The sequence below is a fragment of the Gastrolobium bilobum genome, unplaced genomic scaffold (assembly GCF_033153095.1).
Source record: "Gastrolobium bilobum isolate Gb01-03AN ecotype WA unplaced genomic scaffold, APGP_CSIRO_Gbil_v1 utg728, whole genome shotgun sequence".
Taxonomy (NCBI): domain Eukaryota; kingdom Viridiplantae; phylum Streptophyta; class Magnoliopsida; order Fabales; family Fabaceae; genus Gastrolobium; species Gastrolobium bilobum.
In genome coordinates this window covers 182,722-206,789 of record NW_026899225.1, presented here as the reverse complement: position 1 = coordinate 206,789, position 24,068 = coordinate 182,722, and the positions used below count along the sequence as shown (strand labels likewise).

The window sequence follows — 24,068 nt, the reverse complement described above, 5'->3', positions numbered from 1 at the left end:
ATGTGAGTCTCATTGCACGAAAAAAGAGAAACAAGAATTTGAAGTGAATCCCACATCTTTTTGAGTGTGTAAAAGAGACTTATTGTCTCCTAATACATGAGACTAATATTTCCCACATTAATATTTTTCATATATATATATATATATTACACAAAGTATAATACAATGACTACTTGAAAGGACAGAATTACCTTTATGTTTTTAAAATCCAGTTCCTTGCACACAAGAGTTTTTATTTAAAACTCTTAACCCAATCCCCCTCCCTCTTTATTTTTGTCGAGTTCCCCTCGGATATTGTTTATAACCCAATCAACCTCACCAGAGTGTCATAAGATTTATTTGTAAGAAAAACTGCAGACAAAATGCACTCAGACCAACTTAAAACAACCCCAGGATTCAATTGATTAGCTATGACTTACAAGAGATAACGATTGACAGAGTAATGAAAATGATATTTAGCTGCTGCTAAACGCGCGCATATAAAGTCACCTGCATGGCTGGATGAAAACTAATTATCATCAGGGAAAAGGACAATCATCAGAAAAGAATATCTAGAACCAAAATATTCACAATTGAAAGAAAAAAAAAAAAGATTCACTAGTGAGGTATACCAAGCGACTATATATTATAAAATTGAAAATTCACTAAACTTAATTTTAGTTGTATGAAACAACATGCAGGTTAAATTCCAGAATCAACAACTAACATAAGGGGAAAATACTAATGCCTGATGAACTGTGCCTAGCATATTATATATATAAAACAAACCAGCGGATGATGATCCAGCGACATGGGTCTCATTCACAGGCTGGTTTCGTATCAAAGCTGCTCAAGCATATGGCAAAGGCTTGGAAGGCAGAGATTGGATAACGGTAATCCATGGTAAATATGTCTTTTCCAATCTTTCCAAACTGCAAGATTACCTTTTCTTGCTCTGCAGCAGAAACATTATGAGATGGATCAACAGCAGCCACAAGTTGAAAGTTCTTAACAGAAGCCACTGTGACACGACCCTTGAAGTTTAGGCACCAGCATTGCAGCTGCTCATGCCATCTAGGAGACTTATTTTTAAGTATCAAAGGCTCAACTGAGCCTTGGCACTGTACTGGTAGGTCTTGGACCCTTGCATTGTTTAAATCTCTAATTGGACCTTTTCCTTTCAGTGCTGATGACGAAGAAAAATGTTCATCAATGATTGGAGGAAAAGATGTAGGAGTTGGAGCATTGCCCCCTTCCTGAATAGCAGAGATAGGTATGGAGTTCATGATGCACTGCATTTTCCTTGGCCCTCTCGTGCGGAGAACATTGAGCTCATAGGCAATGGTGCTAACACTATAGCTACATGCTGGAACTCTTGGAGACACCTGCTTAGAATGAAATCTCCTACAAGACCGACTATTTGGTTGAACTCCAGCTCCGTGTGGTGGTTGGCTGTCATATATAGTGAACTTGGTACCCAAAAAATTAGACCTGTCAAAGTTTGTCATCAAGTTGCAAATATGATAAGAAGCAAGGTGAAAAAATGAAAAAGACAATTAAAGTTTCTCTCAACCAAAACTTGCCTGAGTTTTCCCACATATTTGTTGCTGGACCGCGAAAAATCATCTGCAACCAAAGATATGACAAAGTCTGTGCCAGTTGCCCTTCTTATCTTTTTGGCAGCTAATAACAACTTATCACCCTCATTCTCCGCTGTATAAGTAAAACCAATCCAAAACAAAACAAACTTTTCAAATATCATTTCAAGAGCTCATTCTATCAAAATTCAATAAGATGGTTTAACAGGTCTTGAAAGGAGGAAAACAAAGCAAAAATTGGCTTTGGGTGTATCCATAGGTTTTGCCTATTTTTGTCCCATTCAATTAGCTTTAATGTATGTATAAGCAAAGTTCCCCAATATATGAATACCAAGCAATCCATTTGAGAACAGAGATCAAAAGATGATGACGATGATCATAGTGAGTAAATGACATTAATTTTAATATATAAAGAATCCCACATATTTAAGCAAGAAACTTGAAGTTCAACATTCGAAGTCAATAATTCAGAGTTTAGAACAGTAATTTCAAAACGATAAATTTGACAACCCTTTTCTTTAAAAAAGAAATGGAATGCATCAGCAGTGAAACAAACTTACATGGCATCAGACCCAAGTACAATAGATATGTAGAAGTTTCTCTGTTCCTCCTTATATAGCACTGTATTGGAGAATCACGAGGACCCGGCTATTCATACACATAAAGGAAAGAGGACATAAGAAACAGAAAAACCTAAAGAAGAAAAAAGATTGGGCCAGAAAAGGGTGAAGAATTTATCACCTGTTTCAATGAAATAGGAAATGTGAGTCTTCCGCATTGCTCAGGAGTCTTGACAATCTCTTTTGTCATGTCCCTCCATGATTTACATACTGAAGCACAATAAACAACGACAGCACGTGCAGGCCAAGATGTCTCACTCTCTTCAACTCTCCGGATTATGTCCAGAAGCAATTCGGAGGGTAGATCTGCCCATTGTCCCTGCTGAATAGGTTCAAGTGGAGTCATAATGACATCGGGAACAATGTGTGATTTTGTCCGACTATGCCAATGCCTGCTTCCTGCACCTCGCTTTGATATGCTACCAATCCCATCTCTCATCTCCTTGAGTTCTCTTACTATGCTTTTCAATGACATTTTCGCATAGCATATCAGTCTTCCTTCCACCACAAAAACTGCAACCATCAAAACACAAGACAAATAATTCTCCACTCTGGGGGTGACAAAATATGCTTATGACTAATGACAACGTGACCTCTTCCAATTATTCTAATACCAATACGAATACGTATAGGCTGATAATGCAACAAAATAAGCAGGCAGATGCTCTTAACAGAGATGCATCACATGCAGAAATAGCTCTAGATTCAATGACTTGAAACCATAACTAACCCAAAAAAAAAAAAAAAGCCAATCCCAGCATAAAACCATATCAGTTAATCAATTACAAGGATTACCCTCATCGCTGAAAAGGTTAACATACAAAACTGAATTTTTGAATAATCACAAAATTTAACACATTTTGCCATCCAACAACAACATAACAAAACTATAACCTAATTATCTTCTCCCTCCCCCAAAATATTAAACAAATAAAAAAAAGAAGAGAGAACTTTATATTTTGTTAATTGTGAGTTGCAACTAATTCTTTAAATTCTGATAATCAACCAGAATGCAGAATGATGAAACATAAATCTCTTTAAAAAAATTAGGGGACGGGGTGGGAATGAATCAACACCTGGAAGAACAGATCAATTAGACCAGATCAGCTAAAAATTTACAGCCTCGGGAGCAAAACTTTAAGAGAGAGCACAAGCAATGAGAATGGAAGCCTCTAGAATCCAGATCCATAAACGACGGGGAGAACCAAATCGGAGAAACAGAGGCAAAAGATCATGTTCGTTTTTAACGACAAAAGTTTGGGAGATGGAGGAGGCGTCGCAAGCTCCGTCGCGGACCCGAGGAGGCTCCACCACCCGCACCACCGCAAAAAAAAGTTGCCGGGACCGGAATGAAGTGGCATGAATCGGATCCAGCCTTTATCTTAAATCTTAATTTAGTAATCTTGTTGCAGAAAGCGAATCATACTTTATTAGAGCGAATCCAGTGCTTCCGTCCATACTGCTACCTAACTCCTGCATTCCGACACGTGGCCCATTATGTCCCCTTTGATTTCGTGTTTTGATAAGAAGAAAATACTAATCAAAATGCTCTTTGTTACGAATTTAATTTAGGATTATTCAACAGACATTGTTGGGTTGTTTCAAAGGAAATAATGTCCTTATACTAAAAAAAATAATGTCCGTTGACAACCCTTTTCCTTTACATTTTTTTTTTCAAATTCAAGAGAGAGGTATCTGTAACGCTCGGCAACCTGCAAGAATCAACGACTATCCCCACATACTAACACGAGACTTTTCAATGTGCTTTTTTCTCACTCGCACACTTCCCGGAAAAACTTCCGAGGAGGTCACTCATCCCTGAATTGCTCCAAGTCAAACAGCGCACCAGCGATCACTCCCCGCCCTCGTCAGCGCCCGGGATGTTACATGCCCACCAGCTTTCGCCTGGTTCGTCCTCGAACCACACCGTATGAGAAGCCATGCTCTGATACCACTTGTAACGCTCGACCGCTTCAAGAATCAACGATTATCCCCTCATACTAACACGAGACTTTTCAGTGTGCTTTTTCCTCACTCGCACACTTCCCGGGAAAACTTCCCAATAGGTCACCCATCCCAGAATTGCTCCAAGTCAAGCACGCTTAACTGTGGAGTTCTTCCGATCCGGGCTACTGAAAAGCAGATGCATCTTGTTAGTATAGGTAGTACCAATTAATTCTTATAAGTTATTCCCAACTGTATCGTCCCATACCAGGACAGTCTCTGGAATCTCTCTTTCGGGTGTTGATTCGATTCATTCATGTACTCGTCCCTAGAAGCCTGCCAGGAGCCGCTCCTTGTCCGTGCCCTTGCGCACCGGTGATCACTCCCCGCCCTCATCAGCGCCCGGGATGTTACATTATCCAAACGGAAGTACGGTGAGATTAATTTCTTATCGAAATTTAAATGCAAATACTTTATCTATAATTATATTTATAAATTTTTATAAGAGAAAAATTATATTTATAATTTTTTTATTTACAAAATTTTATAAACTGCACTATATTTTACCGAACAAATATTTTTGAGTAAAGTCTTACTACTGGTAAGATATAATGTAGTTCGTAAAAAAAACAAAATTATTAATATAATCTTTTTCTTAATAAATTATACTATGTATTTCGGAAAATAAAAATATTTAAGTATATATTTTTCAGAATATATTGTATAATTTATAAAAATTTATAAATATAACCTATTTCTATCTTTTTAGATCACCGAAAAAAATCTTTCCAAGTATCAAATATACGATCAAATCTTTGAGGCACACTTAATTATGAAAGGATATTTATTAGAGGGAGCCATATCAAAACAGAGCTATGGTAAGATTAAATACCTTATTGAAGTTTAAATGCGAATATTTTGTCTTTAACCCCAAAAAAATTTTCAAGTATTAAATATGCGATCAAATCCTTGAGGCATACTTAATTATCAAAGGACATTTATTACAGGGAGGTGTATCAAAACGGAAGTATGGTAAGATCCCTTATTGAAGTTTAAATACAAATATTTTGTCTTTAACCCAAAAAATCTTTCAAATGTCAAATATGCGATCAAATCCCTGATGCATACTTAATTATCAAGTGTGACATCCTTAGAGTGTTTGGTAAGAGGTTTTTTTTAAGATTACTGAAAAAATTGAGATAAATTTTTTAGTTAATTATATTTGGTAGGAAATTTTAAAAAATTTGTCCATTATTCAGATTTGTGTAGCAATCTCAGTTTATGTGTAAAATTAAAAAAAATTGTCATTTTAGAATACCATCCAAAGAGTGATATTCTCATTACCCATCAAATTGAAAAGTAGGAAAAAAAAAAGCAATGGACACAAATATCCATTTTAAAAAAATGTGCCAAAAGAATGCTCTAGAAATAGAGTTTTCTTTATATTTAGTCAAGAGTTAGTTTGATAATTTCATCTCATTTTTTCATTAATATTTTACCTTCAACCAAATATAGAATTAGAAAATTTAACCCAATTTTTTCGGTAATATCTTGGCCTACCAGACAACTTGTTTTTAACTTTCCTACCTAACTAACTTTCCTAGTAATTATATTTCTCTGGTAAAAAATATTTTCTCCTCTATCAAACGTCCGTTAGGTTTCCTTTGGACTATTTTTGTCTTTACATTTGTAATGATATTTAAGTTACATCAATTCACAATTTTTTTAAAAAATAAATCATTTATTTCTATGGATTTAAAAAATTTGATTTAGGTCGTCTTTTTTTTTTGCTAAACTGATTTAGGTCATTTAACTGTTGAACAGAAAGTCTAATATTACCTGGCGTTTGCTTTTACGTGTTGCTATTGACATTCATTTTTATTAATGACTCGTTAATTATAATTATGTGTAATAAAAGATTTGGGAAAATATGTAAAGAGACAATTATAATTAGAGAACGAGATCTATTCATATTTTTTAATTATTTTTAAACATATAAAAGATTTTTTAATTATATTTTAATTGTGGTATTTATACTTTGTAAGGATGACTTAAAATCCTATATTGGTTGGTGTGTGCTATGATATTTGGGTTTTATGTTTGTTATGTTATATAATATAGCTTTATTTTCCTATACACATAACAAATGACCGAGAGAAAGTGGAATGAGAAAGAAAGAGAAATATGTGGACCCCACCACTTTGTTGTGTGTATAGGAAAGTGAAGTTATGTTATGTAATGTAACATCCCGAGCGCTGACGAGGGCGGAGAGTGATCGCCGGTGCAAAGAGGCACGGATAAGGAGCGACTCCTGACAGGCTTTCAGGGGGTTACATGCAAGAATGAATCGAATCAACACCCGAAAGAGAAGGATTCCAAAGACTGTGCAGGTATGAGACTGCACAGTTTGGGATAGCTTATAAGAATTAATTGGTATTACCTATACTAACAAGATGCATCTGCTTTTCGGTAGCCCAGAACAGAAGAACTCCACAGTTAAGTGTGCTTGACTTGGAGCAATTCTGGGATAGGTGACCTCCTGAAAAGTTTTCCCAGGAAGTGTGCGAGTGAGGATAAAGCATGCTGAAAAGTCCAGTGTTAGTGTGTGAGGATAATCATTGATTCTTGAAATGACCTGGCGTTACAAGAGGTATCAGAGCAGGGCCTCAGGCGAAAGCTGGTGGACATATAACATCCCAGGCGCTGACGAGGGCGGGGACAGTACAGTTGGGGATAGCTTATAAGAATTAATTGGTACTACCTATACTAACAAGAGCATCTACTCTTCGGTAGTCTGAAATGGAAAAACTTCATAGTGAAGTGTGCTTGACTTAAGGCAATTTTGTGATGGGTGACCTTCTTAAAAGTTTTCTCAGGAAGTATAAAAAGTGAACAGAGTTTAGTATTGAACTTGAACAAAATAAAAATATGATATTAAGCTTAGTTCTGATTATTCCGCAATGTATTAAGGTTATGGTCACGCAGTTGGTTATTTTAAACTCGGTGTTTTTAAAAAGAAAATGAAAAATTTACCAGGGTTTTAATTGAACCAATGTGATTGTAACTGCGCTTAATATCATAAAGCAATGATAACAAACCGGTTTCAGAACAGGGTATTACAGTTAGTGTGTGGGGATAATCATTGATTCTTGAAGCAGCCGGACGTTACATGCAACATAACAAACATAAAATTCTATTTATTTATCTTAAATATCATATAATTTATGTATAAAAAAAGGAATAATGTCATTTTTTTTGTAAGACTTATATTTCAAGTCTTCTTTATAATGTAGATGTAAAATTATAATTCAAAGCACGTAAATAATGTTACATTTATGGTATTATAGCAAATTCATCCATGAAAAATGTATATAGGACTCTATTCAGACCACCATGGATTATGATAACTTTGAATGCTAAATATTGAAACTAATCACCTCAATATTTTGTTCATGGTATGCATAGTTCAAACAGTTAACAGACAATAGTATTATAGATTCCATAATGTGCTGGATAATGCAAAAATTATAATGCAACATGGCATGTACAAATAGAGTGTCCATGGAAAAATGATAAAGACGATTTAATATTCAATAAATGCTGATTTATTTTTTATTTTCTTTTTGGAAAATATAATAGACAATAGAGATGATGGAGTGTCAATGGAAAAACAATAAAGATGATTTAATATCCAATAAATATTGATTTATTTTTTGTTTTCTTTTTGAAAAATATAATAAACAATAAAGACGATGAAGTGTCAAGATGGAAAATATAAACAAATTAGCATTTATTGGATATTAAATAATCTTTATCGTTTTCCTATAGACACTCCATTGTCTTTATTGTTTTTATACTTTTCAAAAAAAGAAAACAAAAAATAGCATTTATTGAACATGAAATCATCTTTATCATTTTTCATAACACTCTATTGTCTTCATTGTTTATTATATTTTTCAAAAAGAAAACAATATACAAATCAGTATTTATTGGACATTAAATTATTTTTATCATTTTCTCATGGACACTCTGCACATACCACGTGTCAAATTATTACTGGTGTCATGTAAAACGCTACATAGTGCAGCGATTTAAGCCACGTGGCGTCAGGGCAGCAAGATTATGTGGCCTTAAACTTGCTAACATGATGCCACGTAATCTCGCTGCACAGTGCAACAATTTAAGTAACGTGATATTTTGGCAAAAGAAATTTCCTAACGTGATAATTCGATAAATTTTTGTCAAAAAAAATGAAAAAAGGGTCAGTGTCCCCAACCGTATGATATATTCATAGACGTGTATACAAAGCCATTTAACAAAAGTATCAATTAAATTTTTTAGTTTAAGAAGATATGCACCACATTTAATACATCACTACAGAATATATATGTTTAAATTTAAATATAATATAAAAAATATAAATTAAGAGAGAAATTAATTTTGTAAAATTTAAATTATTCAAATTATGCATAATTAAAAATTAAAATACATACACAAATATATATATATATATATATTAAAAATTTAAAATTATACAAAATATATACATAATCAATTTAAAAGATTTAAAATAAAAATTAAAAATAAAACATTTCTTTCGTTAAAAAAACTTAAAAAAATTTAGTTATACTAACAAGAATGAATTCTAATTTAATATACAAGAATTAATTAATTAATTATTTTTAATTCCATGTAATAATGTCAAGATTTTTTTAAAGCCTCTCTGACATGAAGACTTTGAAAGAGTTGAGAAAGGTGGAGGAGACTGAACAAAGTTATGGTGGAGGAGCGTAGAGTTGTTGGTTGCAGATTGGAGCCAGCAAAAGATCACAGTTCCCACTTGCACGTGCTGCATCTCCCCTGTCTTCTCGCATATATGCATGCATGATCTATCCATTTCCGAAGAGTGGCATGGCCATGGGCCTACTCATTTCTGACTTATTATGCAGACTAATATTAATAATTTTATAAATTTTTAAATTTTTAATGCCTTTGCATTTTAATTTATTTTTTTCACGTTCAAAAATTATCCATTTAAAATTATGGTGTTCAAAATGGAAGCTTCTTCCTGGCAGTGGGGCTTGGTCAATTTCAGTACTCATGTTTGAAACTGGATCTGGAAAGTAGTAGCTGGCATGATCTTCTTGTCATCTTAAGTTTTTTTTTTTCTCTCCAAAAAATGAGTGGATACTATTTATTCTTTTTCTGTTGACATTTTTGTACTTTTATTGAATATTTTATTTATTTAATTGGAGCTCGATAAGATTACATAAATAACAAAGCTCTCCTTACTGTATTTTAACACAACTACATTTTAAAAAATTTAAATTTTAGATCACTCATTAAGCTGAAATATTTCCTTATTCTTTGCCAAGACTCAAGAGTTGTTGCTATATGTCTGGACATCCACACTCGCAATTATTTAATTGTAGTCTTTATATTTTTCGGCAATTTACTACTCTCATAATTTTGTTTCAAAGAACCCGTACACATAGTCTGTTAAGAAAGGATTATTAGTAGAGAAATGATTATAAACCTTATAAGCGAAGTGTTTTAATTATTATTGACTGAATAAACCCTTATTAATAATTTATAGGAAAAATATCTGTCATTTTAAAAAATATAAAGTTCTATTATTTTAAGTGAGAAAAAGAGATAAATCAGGAAGAAAAGAGAGTGAACAAAAAATAAAAATAAAGATCTTGGTCTCACTTTTTCGTGAGAATAAAATAACATAATTATATCATTTAAAAGAACAAATATATCTCATAATTTATATCCCAATACCAAAATAATATTTTAATAAGAGAATGATCTGTTTACAATTTATTTATAAATTATACTATTAACATATAAATTTGTTAGTTAGTTTAGTTTGTTATTCAGTTTGTATAGTTGTATTTCAGTTACTGTAACTAAACAAAAGTTTTAGTTAACTTACAAAATACAACTATACAAACTGAATAACAAACTAAACTAACTAACCAACTTATATGTTAATATACATTAAATATAATCGGTCATTAACTTTTGATTGAAGTATGACCGGTCATATTTAATGTAGTTTGTAAATAAAAAATTTATAAATATAACATTTCCTATTTTAATAAAGGCTTTAATGTTTTTACAGTGAATATAGATAAGTTATCTACATTCGTTTCCAAAATGATATCATTTTAGTTGAAAAATTAAAAAGTTATAATAAAAAAGACTATTATAACTCTGAAACCAATTATAATTACAAAAATACCTTGATTTTTGCCTCAAAACAACATTATTTTAAACTCAACGTAGATAAATTATCTATATTTAATGTAACAAAGCGAACCTTTTAATAAATCCATAAAGTTAAAACATTTCTCTTCTCATCATTTAATGCGTGCATCATGTAAGCTACCTAATAAGTCCGCGTGTTGTATTCACATTGATTAATTTGACCCTTTGGTCTGGTTAAAAATAAGTTTTTCACATTAATATTTAAGAATTTACAAAAATATTTCTTATAATTTGACATCAAATAATTAATATAATTAAAGTTTAAATACATGACTAAACACCTATGCACGCATCATATACTCATCTATTGCTAATTCAATTCATTAGGGTTAAGCTACCTAATATTTGACGTGGTGATAACCCTGTAGAAAATTCAATAACTTTACATTCATGTTTTTATATTCTTAACTTGTTCTTATATATGTTAGATGAATTTGATTTATCATATACGTTGGAACAGATTTTCGCATAAGAATATGTAATTTTTAACTTATTTTCTGGGCTTTTTTTACGGTGCATAAAAGTCTTTGCTCATTCACTTCTAAAACAGTCAATTTATAATTTCAATCTTAGAGCTGCAATGTGTTCTTAAAATCCAGAAACTGGATGTAGTACATATGATGTGCGGATCGGAATATATACAATAGCCCGTGATTATCAAGATTTATATGAACAACAAAATGTATTCAATGTCGGGAATTGATAAATAATTATTTTTTTAATGTAATTGTGATAATTTATAGATTGATTGTAACACCTTGTTTAAGCACAACAACATAATAAAATAAATTACTTCTTAAATCATATTCTAAAAAAAACACTTAAAATTTAATTATACATTAAATTGAAGTCAAGTTCACTATTATTTCACTATTACATCTGACATGAAATATTTTACATCATCATCTAGATCGACAAGAAATATTTCTATATTATCAGTCATTCCACATGTACACAAAATCATTATGAACTCTGTACAGTTCTCAAAGTCCTTAGTCGTGATGCTTCATCCTACTCCACAACTATACATTCTAATATGCTTACTTTCAGGAAAGATTAGTAAAAAAAAAAAAACACATGTTAGATAAATCTCAATAATATTGAGATTTTCGAACTATAACCAATCCAACCGTTTTGGCGAAAAATATCATTCTCCCATAACATGTTTGTGGTATGAAAATAATAACATGAATAATAAACACATGCCCATACTTTTGTGAGTTATTAACAAACATAAACCCAGATCTTTGTGGATTTCTGCATACAAAATAGAAAAGAACGTGTAGTCTTTAACTGAAATGACTAAAGTTCAAACTTTTGTGAGCGCTGAAACCTTTGTGAGTTCTGTATGTGAAATGTTTTTTTATAGCGGAACTCAATCCATAATAAGATGTCGGTTACCCTATAACCATTCTGATCCCAAATCTTTGTAGGTCAGTTAACATCAGAATCATTCAGTTAAAGATTACATATTCCATTAAAACTAGTTTGGTATCAAAGGAATTCTTTAATTCTATAATCTTGATTCAAGATCATTCTTATATAACTAATATGAATAAATTCATCAAATACACAAACCAAAAGAATAGAAAAGATTCATAAGAACATATTTGGACAGAGTAACGACACCTTCACAGTTTTTAAATAAATGAAAAGAATAAAATTAGGAGAATGAGGTTTTCTCCTAATGTTATCTTCCTTTTTATTTTCCTCACTTTCTCTTCTTCTTTTTGTCCCTTTTCTTTCTTCTCACAGTTTTCCTTTTTCCTTTTTTCCTTTCTTTTCTTTCTCATTGTCTTTCTCCTCTCTCCCTCGATTTTTCTTTCTTCTCTCCTTGTTCTCCTCTCTTCTTTCTTTTCTCTTCCTTCTTTGATTTGTTTTCCCTCTTCTAATTTGTTCCCTTTCTCTTAAGGTCAGGGGTGTATATATATATATATATATATATATATACTAATTCCTTTTAAAACATCTAAATCAAACTTATCCGAAAATCAAAGACTTTTATCCTCATTGGTTGCCTCCATATGTCCCTTCTGTTATTATTATTATTTTTCATTGGGACTAGGCACCACCAGTTTCACCCTTGGCGGTATAAGTGCCCTCCTATATATATATAAATTTTATATTATGCTTTTTTTAAGTGAATATTACATTGATCAAATTGAATTTGAAATTTAAGATAATAATTTACAAATGAAAAAAGTTTAAGGAAATGAATATATTATTTTGGATCCCTTTTTTTAATGTTGCTGGAAATTTTTTTTTGCAGCCACCGATTATAACTATGTATTTCTGGGATTACATAATTATAATCTTAAAGCTGTTTTTTTCTCTCTCTTTGGAAGTTGTCTGCTGACGTGGAGAGAAAAAAAACAATTTTTTGATTATATCTATGTTTTTCCGTAAATACATAGTTATAATTGGTTGCTGCAATTTTTTTTACAGCATCATAAGAAGTATATTTCCCATTTTTTTATGCTTATTTTAGCTACTTCTCCTCAGAACTGTTAAATCACAATATTAACAGACATTTGTCATTTGTTTCTCCTCTTGAGATTGTAATCTAACGGTATTAAAGAAAAATTAAAAAAGTAAGTATAATAAAAGGGAAAATTTTCATTTTCACTCATCGTGGTTTGCGATTTATCATTTGACCCATGTGGTTTTAAATATATCACTTAGATCCATTGTGCTTAAATTATATCATTTAACCTCTCGTGGTTTTAAATTTCCACTTAGATAACTGTGATTAGAAATTTTTTCACTTAGACCTCTTGTGGTTTAAAAAATAAAAAATGTTATAAAATAATTTTTAAAATAATTTTTTTCTCTTTTTTATTTTATATCCTCATATAATGCATTTAGGGTTTAAAAAATATTTCAAGTTATTTATTCTAAAATAAATTTATAAATTATCTTAATTTTTTTATTTATTTTAAAAATATATTTGAAATTAAAAATATTATTTAAGATAAATTAAATATGTATTATCAAAATAAGTTATTTAATTTCTTTAGATAATTTTATAACAATATCGGGTAAAAAATAGATAAAATAAAATAATATTTGATTTGAATTTATTTTCTTGATAAAAACTAATAGTATTTTTTCAATTTTTATTTTATTTTTTAAATCCTAAATGCATTAGGTGAGGATATAAAATAAAAAAGAGGAAAATTTTATTTTTTAAAATTTTTATTTTTGCAACCATAAGGGGTTTACGTGAAATTTTTTCTAACCACAAGTTGTTTAAGTGAAAATTTAAAAAAAGGGAGGGGGTTAAATAATAAATTATTTAAGTACAACGGGTCTAAGTAATATGTTTAAATTCGCAGGTGGTCAAATGATAATCACAAAATCAGAACGGGTGAAAATAAAATTTTTCCTAAAAAAAAAATAGACATAATAATATATCTATATTTTTTTATTTTTAATATATATTATTTAAAGGCTTTACTTCTCTCATGTTGTAGGAGAGAAGTTATTTTATGTTGTGAGATAAATTAAGTGAAGTCTTCCAATTTTTAAAAAAAGAAAAAAGAAAAAAAAAGTGAAACACATCTTTTTATATAAGTGTAACATAAAAGATAAATCTTGTGTAACATAAAAGTATAATTTTCCATTATTTAATTCATGACCATCTTCGGTTTCTTCGAATCCAACAAATGAAAAAGGCTAGCCCGTGAAAGAGATCACGTGGTGTTGGACCACCCAATTCTTGGGACGGACTACGAAATATTTTAACTGTATGAGCATTGTTCAGAACTGCACCAAATACATCTTGGTGTCTCAGTAACCGTGCAGTTTGTTACCTGTTTATCTTGCCAGGGACTTATGATCTGATCAAATAAAAAAATAAAATTAAATATCCAACAAAACCTTATACTTTTTTTTATAAAATTTTAAAAATTTCCATTTAATAAATTTGTAATTAAGTTTTTGAAATTTGAAAAAAATTTAATTGGATCCCAGAATTTAATTTATCCTTTAATATAATTGCATTAGGCACATATATAACTATAAGCTTTTGAAACTACAAGGTTTTAATTGCAAAATTTTAGAATATATTAATTATCTGACTGGATTCTTTACTTTTCTGAAGACTAACATGCAGTAGTCTTAGGTGAAACACTTGAAAAAGAGGGTATTCTAATATATTATAGAATTGTAAATAATCTGTATAAAAGGTTCTCTATTTATAGAGAATACTTGACCTAATTTTAGCCTAATGGGCTTGACCCAATACAACAAATAAATGACTAAATAATAATTAAATAATTATTATTTACAACACTCCCCCTCAAGCTGAGGAATAGATATTTATCATTCCCAGCTTGCTAGTAAGTTCTTGAATTCTGTCTGAAGGAAGCCCCTTTGTTAATAGATCAGCTAATTGACGCCCAGTGGGAATGTATGGAGTGGTAATCAACCCGCTATCAAGTTTCTCTTTGATGAAATGACGGTCAACCTCAATATGTTTAGTCCGATCATGTTGAACTAGATTATGAGCTATACAAATAGCGGACTTATTATCACATAGCAGCTTCATAGGTCCCTCACATTTTATTTTGAGATCATCAAGTACAATTTTCAGCCACAGTAACTCACAAATGCCTTGAGCCATAGCTCGAAATTCAGCTTCTGCACTTGATCTGGCAACCACATCTTGTTTCTTACTTCTCCATGTCACCAAGTTACCGCAAAGAAACATGCAATAACCAGTGGTAGAACAACGGTCAGTCACGGATCCAGCATAATCAGCATCTGTGTAGACTTCTAAAGATAGATTGCCATCACGTCGGAATAACAATCCTTTACCAGGAGTACCTTTAAGATACTGAAGAATTCTCTCTACTGCCTGCATGTGTTTTTCTTTTGGATCGTGCATAAACTGACTGACAACACTAACAGCATAAGCTAGCTCTGGTCTAGTATGGGCCAGATATATCAATTTCCCAACTAGTCGTCGATATTGTCCTTTATCACTGAAGGACTCTCTTCTTCATAGCCCATCTTGTGATTCTGCTCAATAGGAGTATTAGAGGGTTTACACCCGAGCTTTCCTGCTTCTTTGAGAAGATCAAGAACATATTTCCTCTGGCTGATAAAAATTCCTTTGCTTGAATGAGCTACTTCTATCCCTAGGAAATATCTCAGTTTCCCAAGGTCTTTGATTTCAAACTCAGAGGCAAGCCGTGTTTGCAGAATCTGTCTCTCCACAAAATCATCACCTGTGATAATAATATCATCAACATATACAAGGAGCACAGTAAGCTTTCCATTTTGGGAGTGCTTGAAGAAAAGAGTGTGATCTCCTTGGCTCTGTCTGTATCCTAAGGTCATCATAACCTTAGTAAATCTTCCATACCAAGCACGAGGTGACTGCTTCAATCCATACAAGGCCTTTTTTAATCTACAAACTTTATTTTCCCCCTTCACAGAATCAAAACCAGGCGTGATTTCCATGTAGACTTCTTCTTCTAACTCACCATTGAGGAAAGCATTTTTCACATCAAATTGATTTATATCCCAATTGTAATGGGCAGCAAGGGATAACAAGATTCTCACTGTATTCATCTTTGCAACTGGAGCAAGGGTTTCTTCATAATCAATGCCATAGGTTTGAGTGTAACCTTTGGCCACTAATCGAGCCTTATATCTCTCAAGAGTGCCATCAGAATTATATTTCAAGGCATAAACCCATCTGCACCCTACTGCTTTCTTTCCGTTGGGTCTATCAATAACCTCCCATGTTTTATTTTTCTCCAAAGCATTCATCTCCTCTTGCATGGCTTGAGCCCAATTCCTATCTTTCAAGGCTTCATGTACTGATTTTGGGATTGCAATAGAATCTAGTGCTGAAACAAAGCTTTTGTGCTGCACAGAAAGATTAGCAGAGGAAACAAAGTGGGAGATAGGGTATTGAGTACAAGAGGGACAGGAGGAACAAGTTTTCTTGTGACAAGATCTTTTTTCCTTTTCTAAGAGCAATAGGTAAGTCATCAGAAGTAGAAGCAATGGGTAAGTCATTAGAGATATCAGAAGAAATAGACAAATCATGAGAGGAAATAATATTAGAATCAGAAACAAGAGATTCAGGAGACTCAGAAGAAATAGGAGATTCAGGACTTACCAGTGGTTCAGACGATTGAGGTTGCTGGTGAGACAGTATGGGTTGTATCTCAGGTGTATTTGAAGGTTCTGACACACCAGGAGCAGACACACTAGGAAGAGAGGAGATTGATCCAGACTCAAAGAAGGAAGGGGACGAGTCTTCTGAAGAACTATTCTCCCCCTGACGATGAAGACCCAGAAAATAAGATTCAGATTCTTGAAAGGTGACATCCATAGAAACAAAAAATTTCCGACTTGGTGGATGATAACACTTGTACCCTTTTTTATAAGGGTTATAACCAAAGAAGACACACTTAAGAGCCCTAGGATCCAACTTACTCCGATGTTGTTTATGAACATGGACAAAGGCAACACATCCAAACACTCTTGGTGGAAGGCTCTGCAATATGGGAACAGAAGGAAAGAAGGAAGTCATGGAATGAATATGACTGATATTGTTAAGGACCCGTGAAGGTAAACGATTGATCAAAAAAGTTGGCTAATACTGCTTCTCCCCAATAAGAACTAGGAACAGATGTCTGGAAAAGTAGTGCTCTAGCAACTTCAAGAAGGTGACGATTTTTCCTTTCAGCAACCCCGTTTTGTTGAGGGGTATCAACACATGTGAGCTCATGAATCATACCTCTGTCTGAAATGAATTGTGACAGGCGTTGATTGACGTACTTAGTACCATTATCAGATCTGAGTCTTTTAATACCCTTACCAAACTGAGTCTCAACCATGTGATGAAACCGAATAAATATCTCTGGTACTTCAGACTTGTCTTTCATCAAGTATATCCATGTTATCCGAGTACAATCGTCAATAAAAGAAACAAACCACCTTGCACCTGAAACACTGTGCACTTTAGAAGGGCCCCAAACATCAGAATGGATAAGAGAAAAAGGTTCCCTGCTTTTAATAGTGCTAGAAGGAAATGACACTCGATGGTGTTTTGCAAATTCACAAACATCACAATGAAAGGTCTCAACCGACTTATTGAGAAACAGAGAGGGGAACATAGACTTCAAAAGACTAAATGGTGGATGCCCCAGACGCTTGTGATGGAGCCAAATCATAGACTCTGCAGTAGAAGGATGACGTGTCATTAATAACTGATTTTTGCTAGCATGGTCTGGAAGGAGATGATACAACCCATCCTGTTCATTAGCAACTCCAATTGTCTTCTTCGTGGTAAGATCCTGAATAAGACAATGAGAAGGAAAAAATGTGATAGAACAATTCAAATCAGTTGTAAGTTTTTGAGTGGAGATAAGATTAGTAGAAAGCTGAGGAACATAAAGAACATTTTTAAGAAACAAGGAAGGTTGAATTTGAATGTTACCAGAACCAATAACTGATTTATGGGATCCATCAGCTACGGATATAGTATGACTACCAACAGTAGGATGATAAGAACAAAACAACTCAGTACGACAAGCCATATGATCAGTTGCACCAGAATCCAAAATCCATGAGGTTTTAAAATCAGTGCAAGAAGCAAGAAGAGATATAGAACGTGTGCTCTTACCAGATAAGATCGAAGAACTATCATGCTCGACCATTCTTTAACAAAAACAGTTAACAACCAGCGATAAAATCAACCAAACAGAATATCAAATGACCTTTGATCAGAAAAATAATTACAGATCCAGACAGAAGACAAGAAGACGAGAAGAATGGTGGTGGTCCGGTCCAAAAACACGGCCGCACGCGCCTCCACGCGCCGGAGAAAGGAGCTGCGTGTGGGATTCACTCTCCGGGAAAGGGGCGGCGCGTGAGAGCGCGTGGAGGGTCTTCGCCGGCTGAGATTTTTCTGGTGTGGTCGTCCGATGAGCGCGCACCTGTCTGTGGGTGGTCTCGGTTGAAAAGTCGCCGGAAAGTGGTCCAAACGGTGAAGACAGATCTGATTGGAGGCGGTCGGAGGTGTTTCGGTCGTTTGTGGCGGAGGAACAGTGCGTAGAATGATAGATCGGAGGAAAAATAAGGTCAACAATGGTTCCCTTGGTCCAAAAGGTCCCCGGAAAAATTTTCCGGTAGCGGCTGATGGCGGCAAGAGGCAAAGAAATTAGGGTTTTGTTAAAAAAAAAAGATAATATGTGCGGAAGCAAAGCCCTCAGATCGAGAGCTCTGATACCAACTTGAAAAAGGATATTCTAATATATTATAGAATTGTAAATAATCTGTACAAAGGGTTCTCTATTTATAGAGAATACTTGACCTAATTTTAACCTAATGGGTTTGGCCCAATACAACAAATAAATGACTAAATAATTATTATTTACAACAGAAACCTTAGTACAATAGCATGTAGAAGTAAAAAAAAAATGAATTTTTTTGTAATTTTTTTTTTTTGTTTTTTTTTTTGGCGTTTTTGTTTTTATCAAATCAATAAGTAGATGTTAATGTATCATGTTTCAAAATATTTTGCAGGACTAACTCAAATTTTATTACCCTCCAGCCCTGTCATTAGGCATTAAACATAAAAAGGCAAATTGCAGTGCAGATTTTATGTCTTTTTAATTCTACTCCTTTGGAAGTACTGTTGAGCTTCCTTCAGCTGTTATATATAAGGGCATATCTTGTTGGCTTATTCGTTAGGAAACATGTTTGTTAGGATTGAGTTTTTTCTTGTTTTCTGTTTGCTATTCCAAGAGTAGAAATCCTATATTTTTTTAGTTTTTTTTTTTTGTAAGGTTCCGAACCCAATTTAAATTATTGTTGATCTAGATAATTGATCACAAAGATAAACATAAACTTGTCAATACTAAATCAATAGCTGAAAATAAAAAACAAAATAAAGGATAAATTAAGTTATAAGAAAATTGTTTTAGACTCTTTCAATAAAGATGTTTTTTCCTCAACATACATTGTCGACAAATTATAAGATTGGTCAAGTACATTAAGTTTCTTTATATTCTTCAGATATTGTACAACAAAAAACGCCTTCAATTAAATTATAGTGAATTTTTTTATCATTGCAATTTGATTTTCCGCATAAGTCATATTTTCCCTACTATCCAATAATAGTGGTAAAGTTCTAACTTTGTGCTTTAAAATTCATATAAATAATATTAGAAACAGAAAAATATTTCTACAATTACTGCAGATAAGTTATCTGCATTTACTCTCAAAACGACATAGTTTTGGTGTTGAAATATTAAAAAATTATAATTATAAAGATTATTATAACTCTGAAATAAATTAAAATTACAAAACACCTTGATTTCCGCCCTAAAACGACGTCATTTTGAGTTCAATGTAGATAATTTATCTGCATTAACTGCAGAAAAAACGAACCAGAAAAGGTTGCGCACAATTTCAACTTACTTTCACAATGAAAGATTGCTTGTGTTTTTAATTTTCTCACATTTTTATTGTGCAAATTTTATCGAAATTAGTAAAAAATATTTTAAATTCTCAGCTCAATTTCACTATTACAACATAATTTTCTTTTACAAGAACTACGGTGACAAAAATTAAAAATAAATCTTGTTGTCTTTTTCTGGTGGATTCTAGGTTATGATACAATTTTGTGGTTCCAAATAATATTTTACTTTGAATCTTTGATATACGGGTCAAAAAGTTAAATTAATTTGTAAGTCTTCATACTTTTTAAACAGGTCTCTTTATTTAAAAGTTTTGTATTAATTTGGATCCTGATGACAATAATCTAATCGTACTCAAACAGTAGCAACTTATAAACCAGAAAATTTTATAATTGTAAGGAGGATTTAATAACATACTTTAAATTATAAAAACTTTATATAAATTTTCTTCTAAAATATAAGTAATACAAAGTAATTTATGATGGGTTAAAATGGCAGTAGATGCTGTCGGATAGTGGTCTCTGGTGAGGATTTTAAACTATTAAGTTTGTGGAATTACGTATTTTACGAACAGATCACAGGGCTTCCCATTTCTTAACTTCAGTTTGACGTAGCAGTATCTTAAAACTTCTGCTATGTATTTGCAACTATAATCTAGTCTGTTCCCAAGCAAAAGAAAGTCCACAAATGAAGGATTCACATTGGTCGTCCTAAAACAAGCAAAAAATTCTGTTAGTTGAATATCATATGATAAGTGAATAAATTATTAATAAATGAAAATGCTTGCAACCGAAATCTCATATATGAGTATGATTGTTTACTCAATCACTTGGTAATTGGTAATTATCAACTTAGAGATAGCATGTGATAAATTTTACAATGTAAAAATATTCTGTTGGCAGCACATAAAGTATATATCTCTTCCAGCAGCAGTTACATTATTTTATCATTTAAGACATTACTTCTCCTTAACGAAAAAGCTTAGCCCAATGTATAAGGCTTAATTGTTTGGTCCCTCAAACCTCTCTTTTTCAGTCCACATTTGAATATACCGCAAATTCAATAAAAAAACTGAATCATGCGTGTGAATATTTTTCTTGGCTTAGCAATCTCAGCCTCTAAGGCATTCCAAAGAACTTGAAGTCCTTATCAGCATATCGCTTCCAAGCCTTCCTGGAAAACCCTTTCATTACCTAATCAGAGCTTTGATGTATAAATACTACTTCACCATATTTTTTCATCACAATGATCTCTTCAACAAAGAATCAAAGATATATACTAAACTTAAGTTGACCAAGAGGAACAGAATGTCTTGCATGGGCTTCAACAGTCGCACATCTTTGTTAATTTTTTTCGGATTTCTTGGCTTAATCTCTTTTCCAGTTGAAGCTGCCATAAAGAAATACCAATTTGATGTGAGTGTCAAAATCAGCATGCTTAGCAACTCTATTTTTGAATTCATTTTTAATGACATTGTCCATTACTATATTCTACTTACAGATTCAAGTGAAGAATGTTAGCAGACTATGCCATGCAAAACCCATGGTAACAGTAAATGGGAGGTTCCCGGGGCCAACAATTTATGTTAGAGAAGGAGATAGAGTACTAATCAATGTCACCAACCATGTAAAATACAACATCTCAATTCACTGGTAGGCCAATAATATTGTATATTTACCAGACACGAAGGTGAAGTTTTGATGTCTATACATGCAAATGAGATTCTCATAAACATATGGATTGTTGGTTATTTTATAGGCATGGACTGAAACAATATCGTAATGGTTGGGCTGATGGACCAGCTTATATTACACAATGTCCAATCCAGACCGGTAGCAGCTACACTTATGACTTCAATGTCACAGGGCAAAGAGGAACATTGTGGTGGCATGCTCATATACTTTGGTTGAGGGCCACTGTGTATGGTGCAATTGTTATCATGCCTAAACAAGGGACCCCATTTCCTTTTCCACAGCCAGCAAGAGAATTTGAACTTCTGCTAGGTCAGTTCAGTTTCTGAAATAATTCATTCATTATATTATATTATGCAAAGGGGGAAACGCCTTCAAGTTTACTTAAGATTCTGATAATTAAAACAACAAAAATTTACATAACTTATGCAACAGGAGAATGGTGGAACAATGACGTGGAAGAGATTGAAAAGCAAGGGAACAAAATGGGGTTGCCACCAAATATGTCAGATGCACATACCATCAATGGGAAGCCAGGACCACTCTTTCCTTGCTCAGAGAAACGTAAGGAAAATTTAATCAATTAAATTTGTGATTATTATGTGAATCAAAAAGTCACCAGACAAATATAGTTTGGCTAAATATATGGCTAGAAAAAATTAGGTATCTTCGCTCCAAAGAAAACTAAGCTTAAGCGTACATTTCACCTTCCCTCATTACAAATTTTCACTTGTTTAATTTCTAGATACATTTGCAATGGAGGTTGAGAAGGGCAAGACTTACCTCCTGAGAATCATCAATTCTGCCCTCAATGATGACCTTTTCTTTGCCATTGCGGGTCACAACATGACAGTAGTGGAGGTTGATGCAGTTTACACAAAACCATTCACCACTCAAGCTATAATAATTGCACCTGGTCAAACCACAAATGTTCTAGTCCAAACAAACCAAGTACCAGGAAGATACTTCATGGCTACAAGGACCTTTATGGATGCCCCAATCCCAGTTGACAACAAAACTGCCACAGCTATATTCCAATACAAAGGCATTCCAAATACTGTCCTCCCTTCTCTTCCTCAACTACCTGCTGGGAACGACACAGGTTTTTCTATGAGTTACAACAAGAAACTAAGGAGCTTAAACTCTGCACAGTACCCTGCTAATGTTCCCCTCAAAGTTGATAGAAACCTCTTTTACACTATTGGTTTAGGCAAGAATTCTTGCCCCACATGCATCAATGGAACCCGGTTACTTGCTTCCTTAAACAATGTCTCTTTTGTGATGCCCCAAACCGCGCTTCTTCAAGCTCACTACTTCAACATTAAGGGGGTTTTCAAAACTGATTTTCCTGATAAGCCTTCAACTCCTTTTAACTATACTGGTGTACCACTAACGGCAAATCTAGGTACTTCAACAGGCACAAGAGTTTCCAAGATTGCCTTTAATTCCACAGTGGAGCTAGTTTTGCAAGACACCAATCTCCTCACAGTTGAGTCTCACCCATTCCATCTTCATGGCTATAACTTCTTTGTTGTTGGAACTGGGATTGGTAACTTTGATGCTGCTAAAGACCCAGCTAAATACAACTTGGTAGATCCTATTGAGAGGAACACGGTTGGTGTTCCCACTGGTGGTTGGACCGCATTTCGTTTCAGGGCAGATAATCCAGGTATGCCTCATGAAATGCATCTACCTTAAAAACTGCTAAAATCTTAAACTGTAATACAATTTAAGGATTGTCCTAGTATTGTTATTGTATGAGACATCATAAGCATATTTTGCTATAATGACTTGTTTTTCTTTTATATATATGGTTGTGTAGGTGTTTGGTTCATGCATTGTCATTTGGAGTTACACACTGGTTGGGGTTTGAAAACGGCTTTCGTTGTGGAAGATGGACCAGGACAAGATCAATCTGTTCTGCCTCCACCAAAGGACCTTCCAGCTTGCTAGACATAAATGAAATTGTTAACGAGCTCGGATTGTATGTGGAACAGTATTCATAATGCAATGTTTTAACTTTTATTATCTGTTAATACTTTCCTGCAAAAGTTGCAGAGAATTTTTAATTACGAAATTAAATGTGAGAATCAATGTAAGCAAATATTTGGACAATGTATAAAAATTACTTGTTCTTTCTCTGTTGCTTCCATGAGTATCGCTATTCGTTGTCACATATCATTTGAGAGTTTCTTTAAACCAATTGCGACTTTAATCTATATTACGAATTGTAAACTAAATAGTTTATGTTATATCATAAATCACTGTAAAGATCACTAAAACATATACAAAACATAATGAATCAACTTAGAGCCATGTAAGTTTTACATTCACTGTTATTTATTAACCACATTTATATTCAACGGCCTTTAAGTTTGAGTATACTATCATTATTGATATATTATTAATTATGATAATTATAATAGTTAATCATTAATCTATGATGTATTAATAATTCGTTCTCTTTATCTACATTAATTATGCAACTATTTCTTTAGGAGAAAATGTTTATTTTTT

At 32.9% G+C, this 24,068-nt stretch overlaps 2 protein-coding genes across 2 annotated transcripts; one reads left to right on the top strand and one right to left on the bottom strand.

Annotated features, from left to right (window-relative positions):
* Positions 1 to 583: 583 nt before the first annotated feature.
* Positions 584 to 3,571, bottom strand: LOC133288531 (tubby-like F-box protein 5). The gene is made up of 5 exons (XM_061486309.1): positions 3,274 to 3,571; positions 2,319 to 2,710; positions 2,138 to 2,225; positions 1,563 to 1,692; positions 584 to 1,470 (listed from the first exon to the last, which is right to left on the bottom strand). The coding sequence occupies exons 2-5, from the start codon at positions 2,670 to 2,672 to the stop codon at positions 798 to 800; spliced, it is 1,245 nt and encodes a 414-aa protein (XP_061342293.1). The 5' UTR covers positions 2,673 to 2,710; positions 3,274 to 3,571; the 3' UTR covers positions 584 to 797.
* A 17,596-nt stretch (positions 3,572 to 21,167) lies between these two features.
* LOC133288558 (laccase-11-like) lies at positions 21,168 to 23,618 on the top strand. Its single transcript, XM_061486339.1, has 6 exons — positions 21,168 to 21,320; positions 21,355 to 21,512; positions 21,619 to 21,863; positions 21,987 to 22,115; positions 22,297 to 23,220; positions 23,374 to 23,618. Exons 1-6 carry the CDS (start codon positions 21,168 to 21,170, stop codon positions 23,502 to 23,504), a joined length of 1,740 nt encoding a protein of 579 aa, XP_061342323.1. The 3' UTR covers positions 23,505 to 23,618.
* Positions 23,619 to 24,068: the final 450 nt, after the last annotated feature.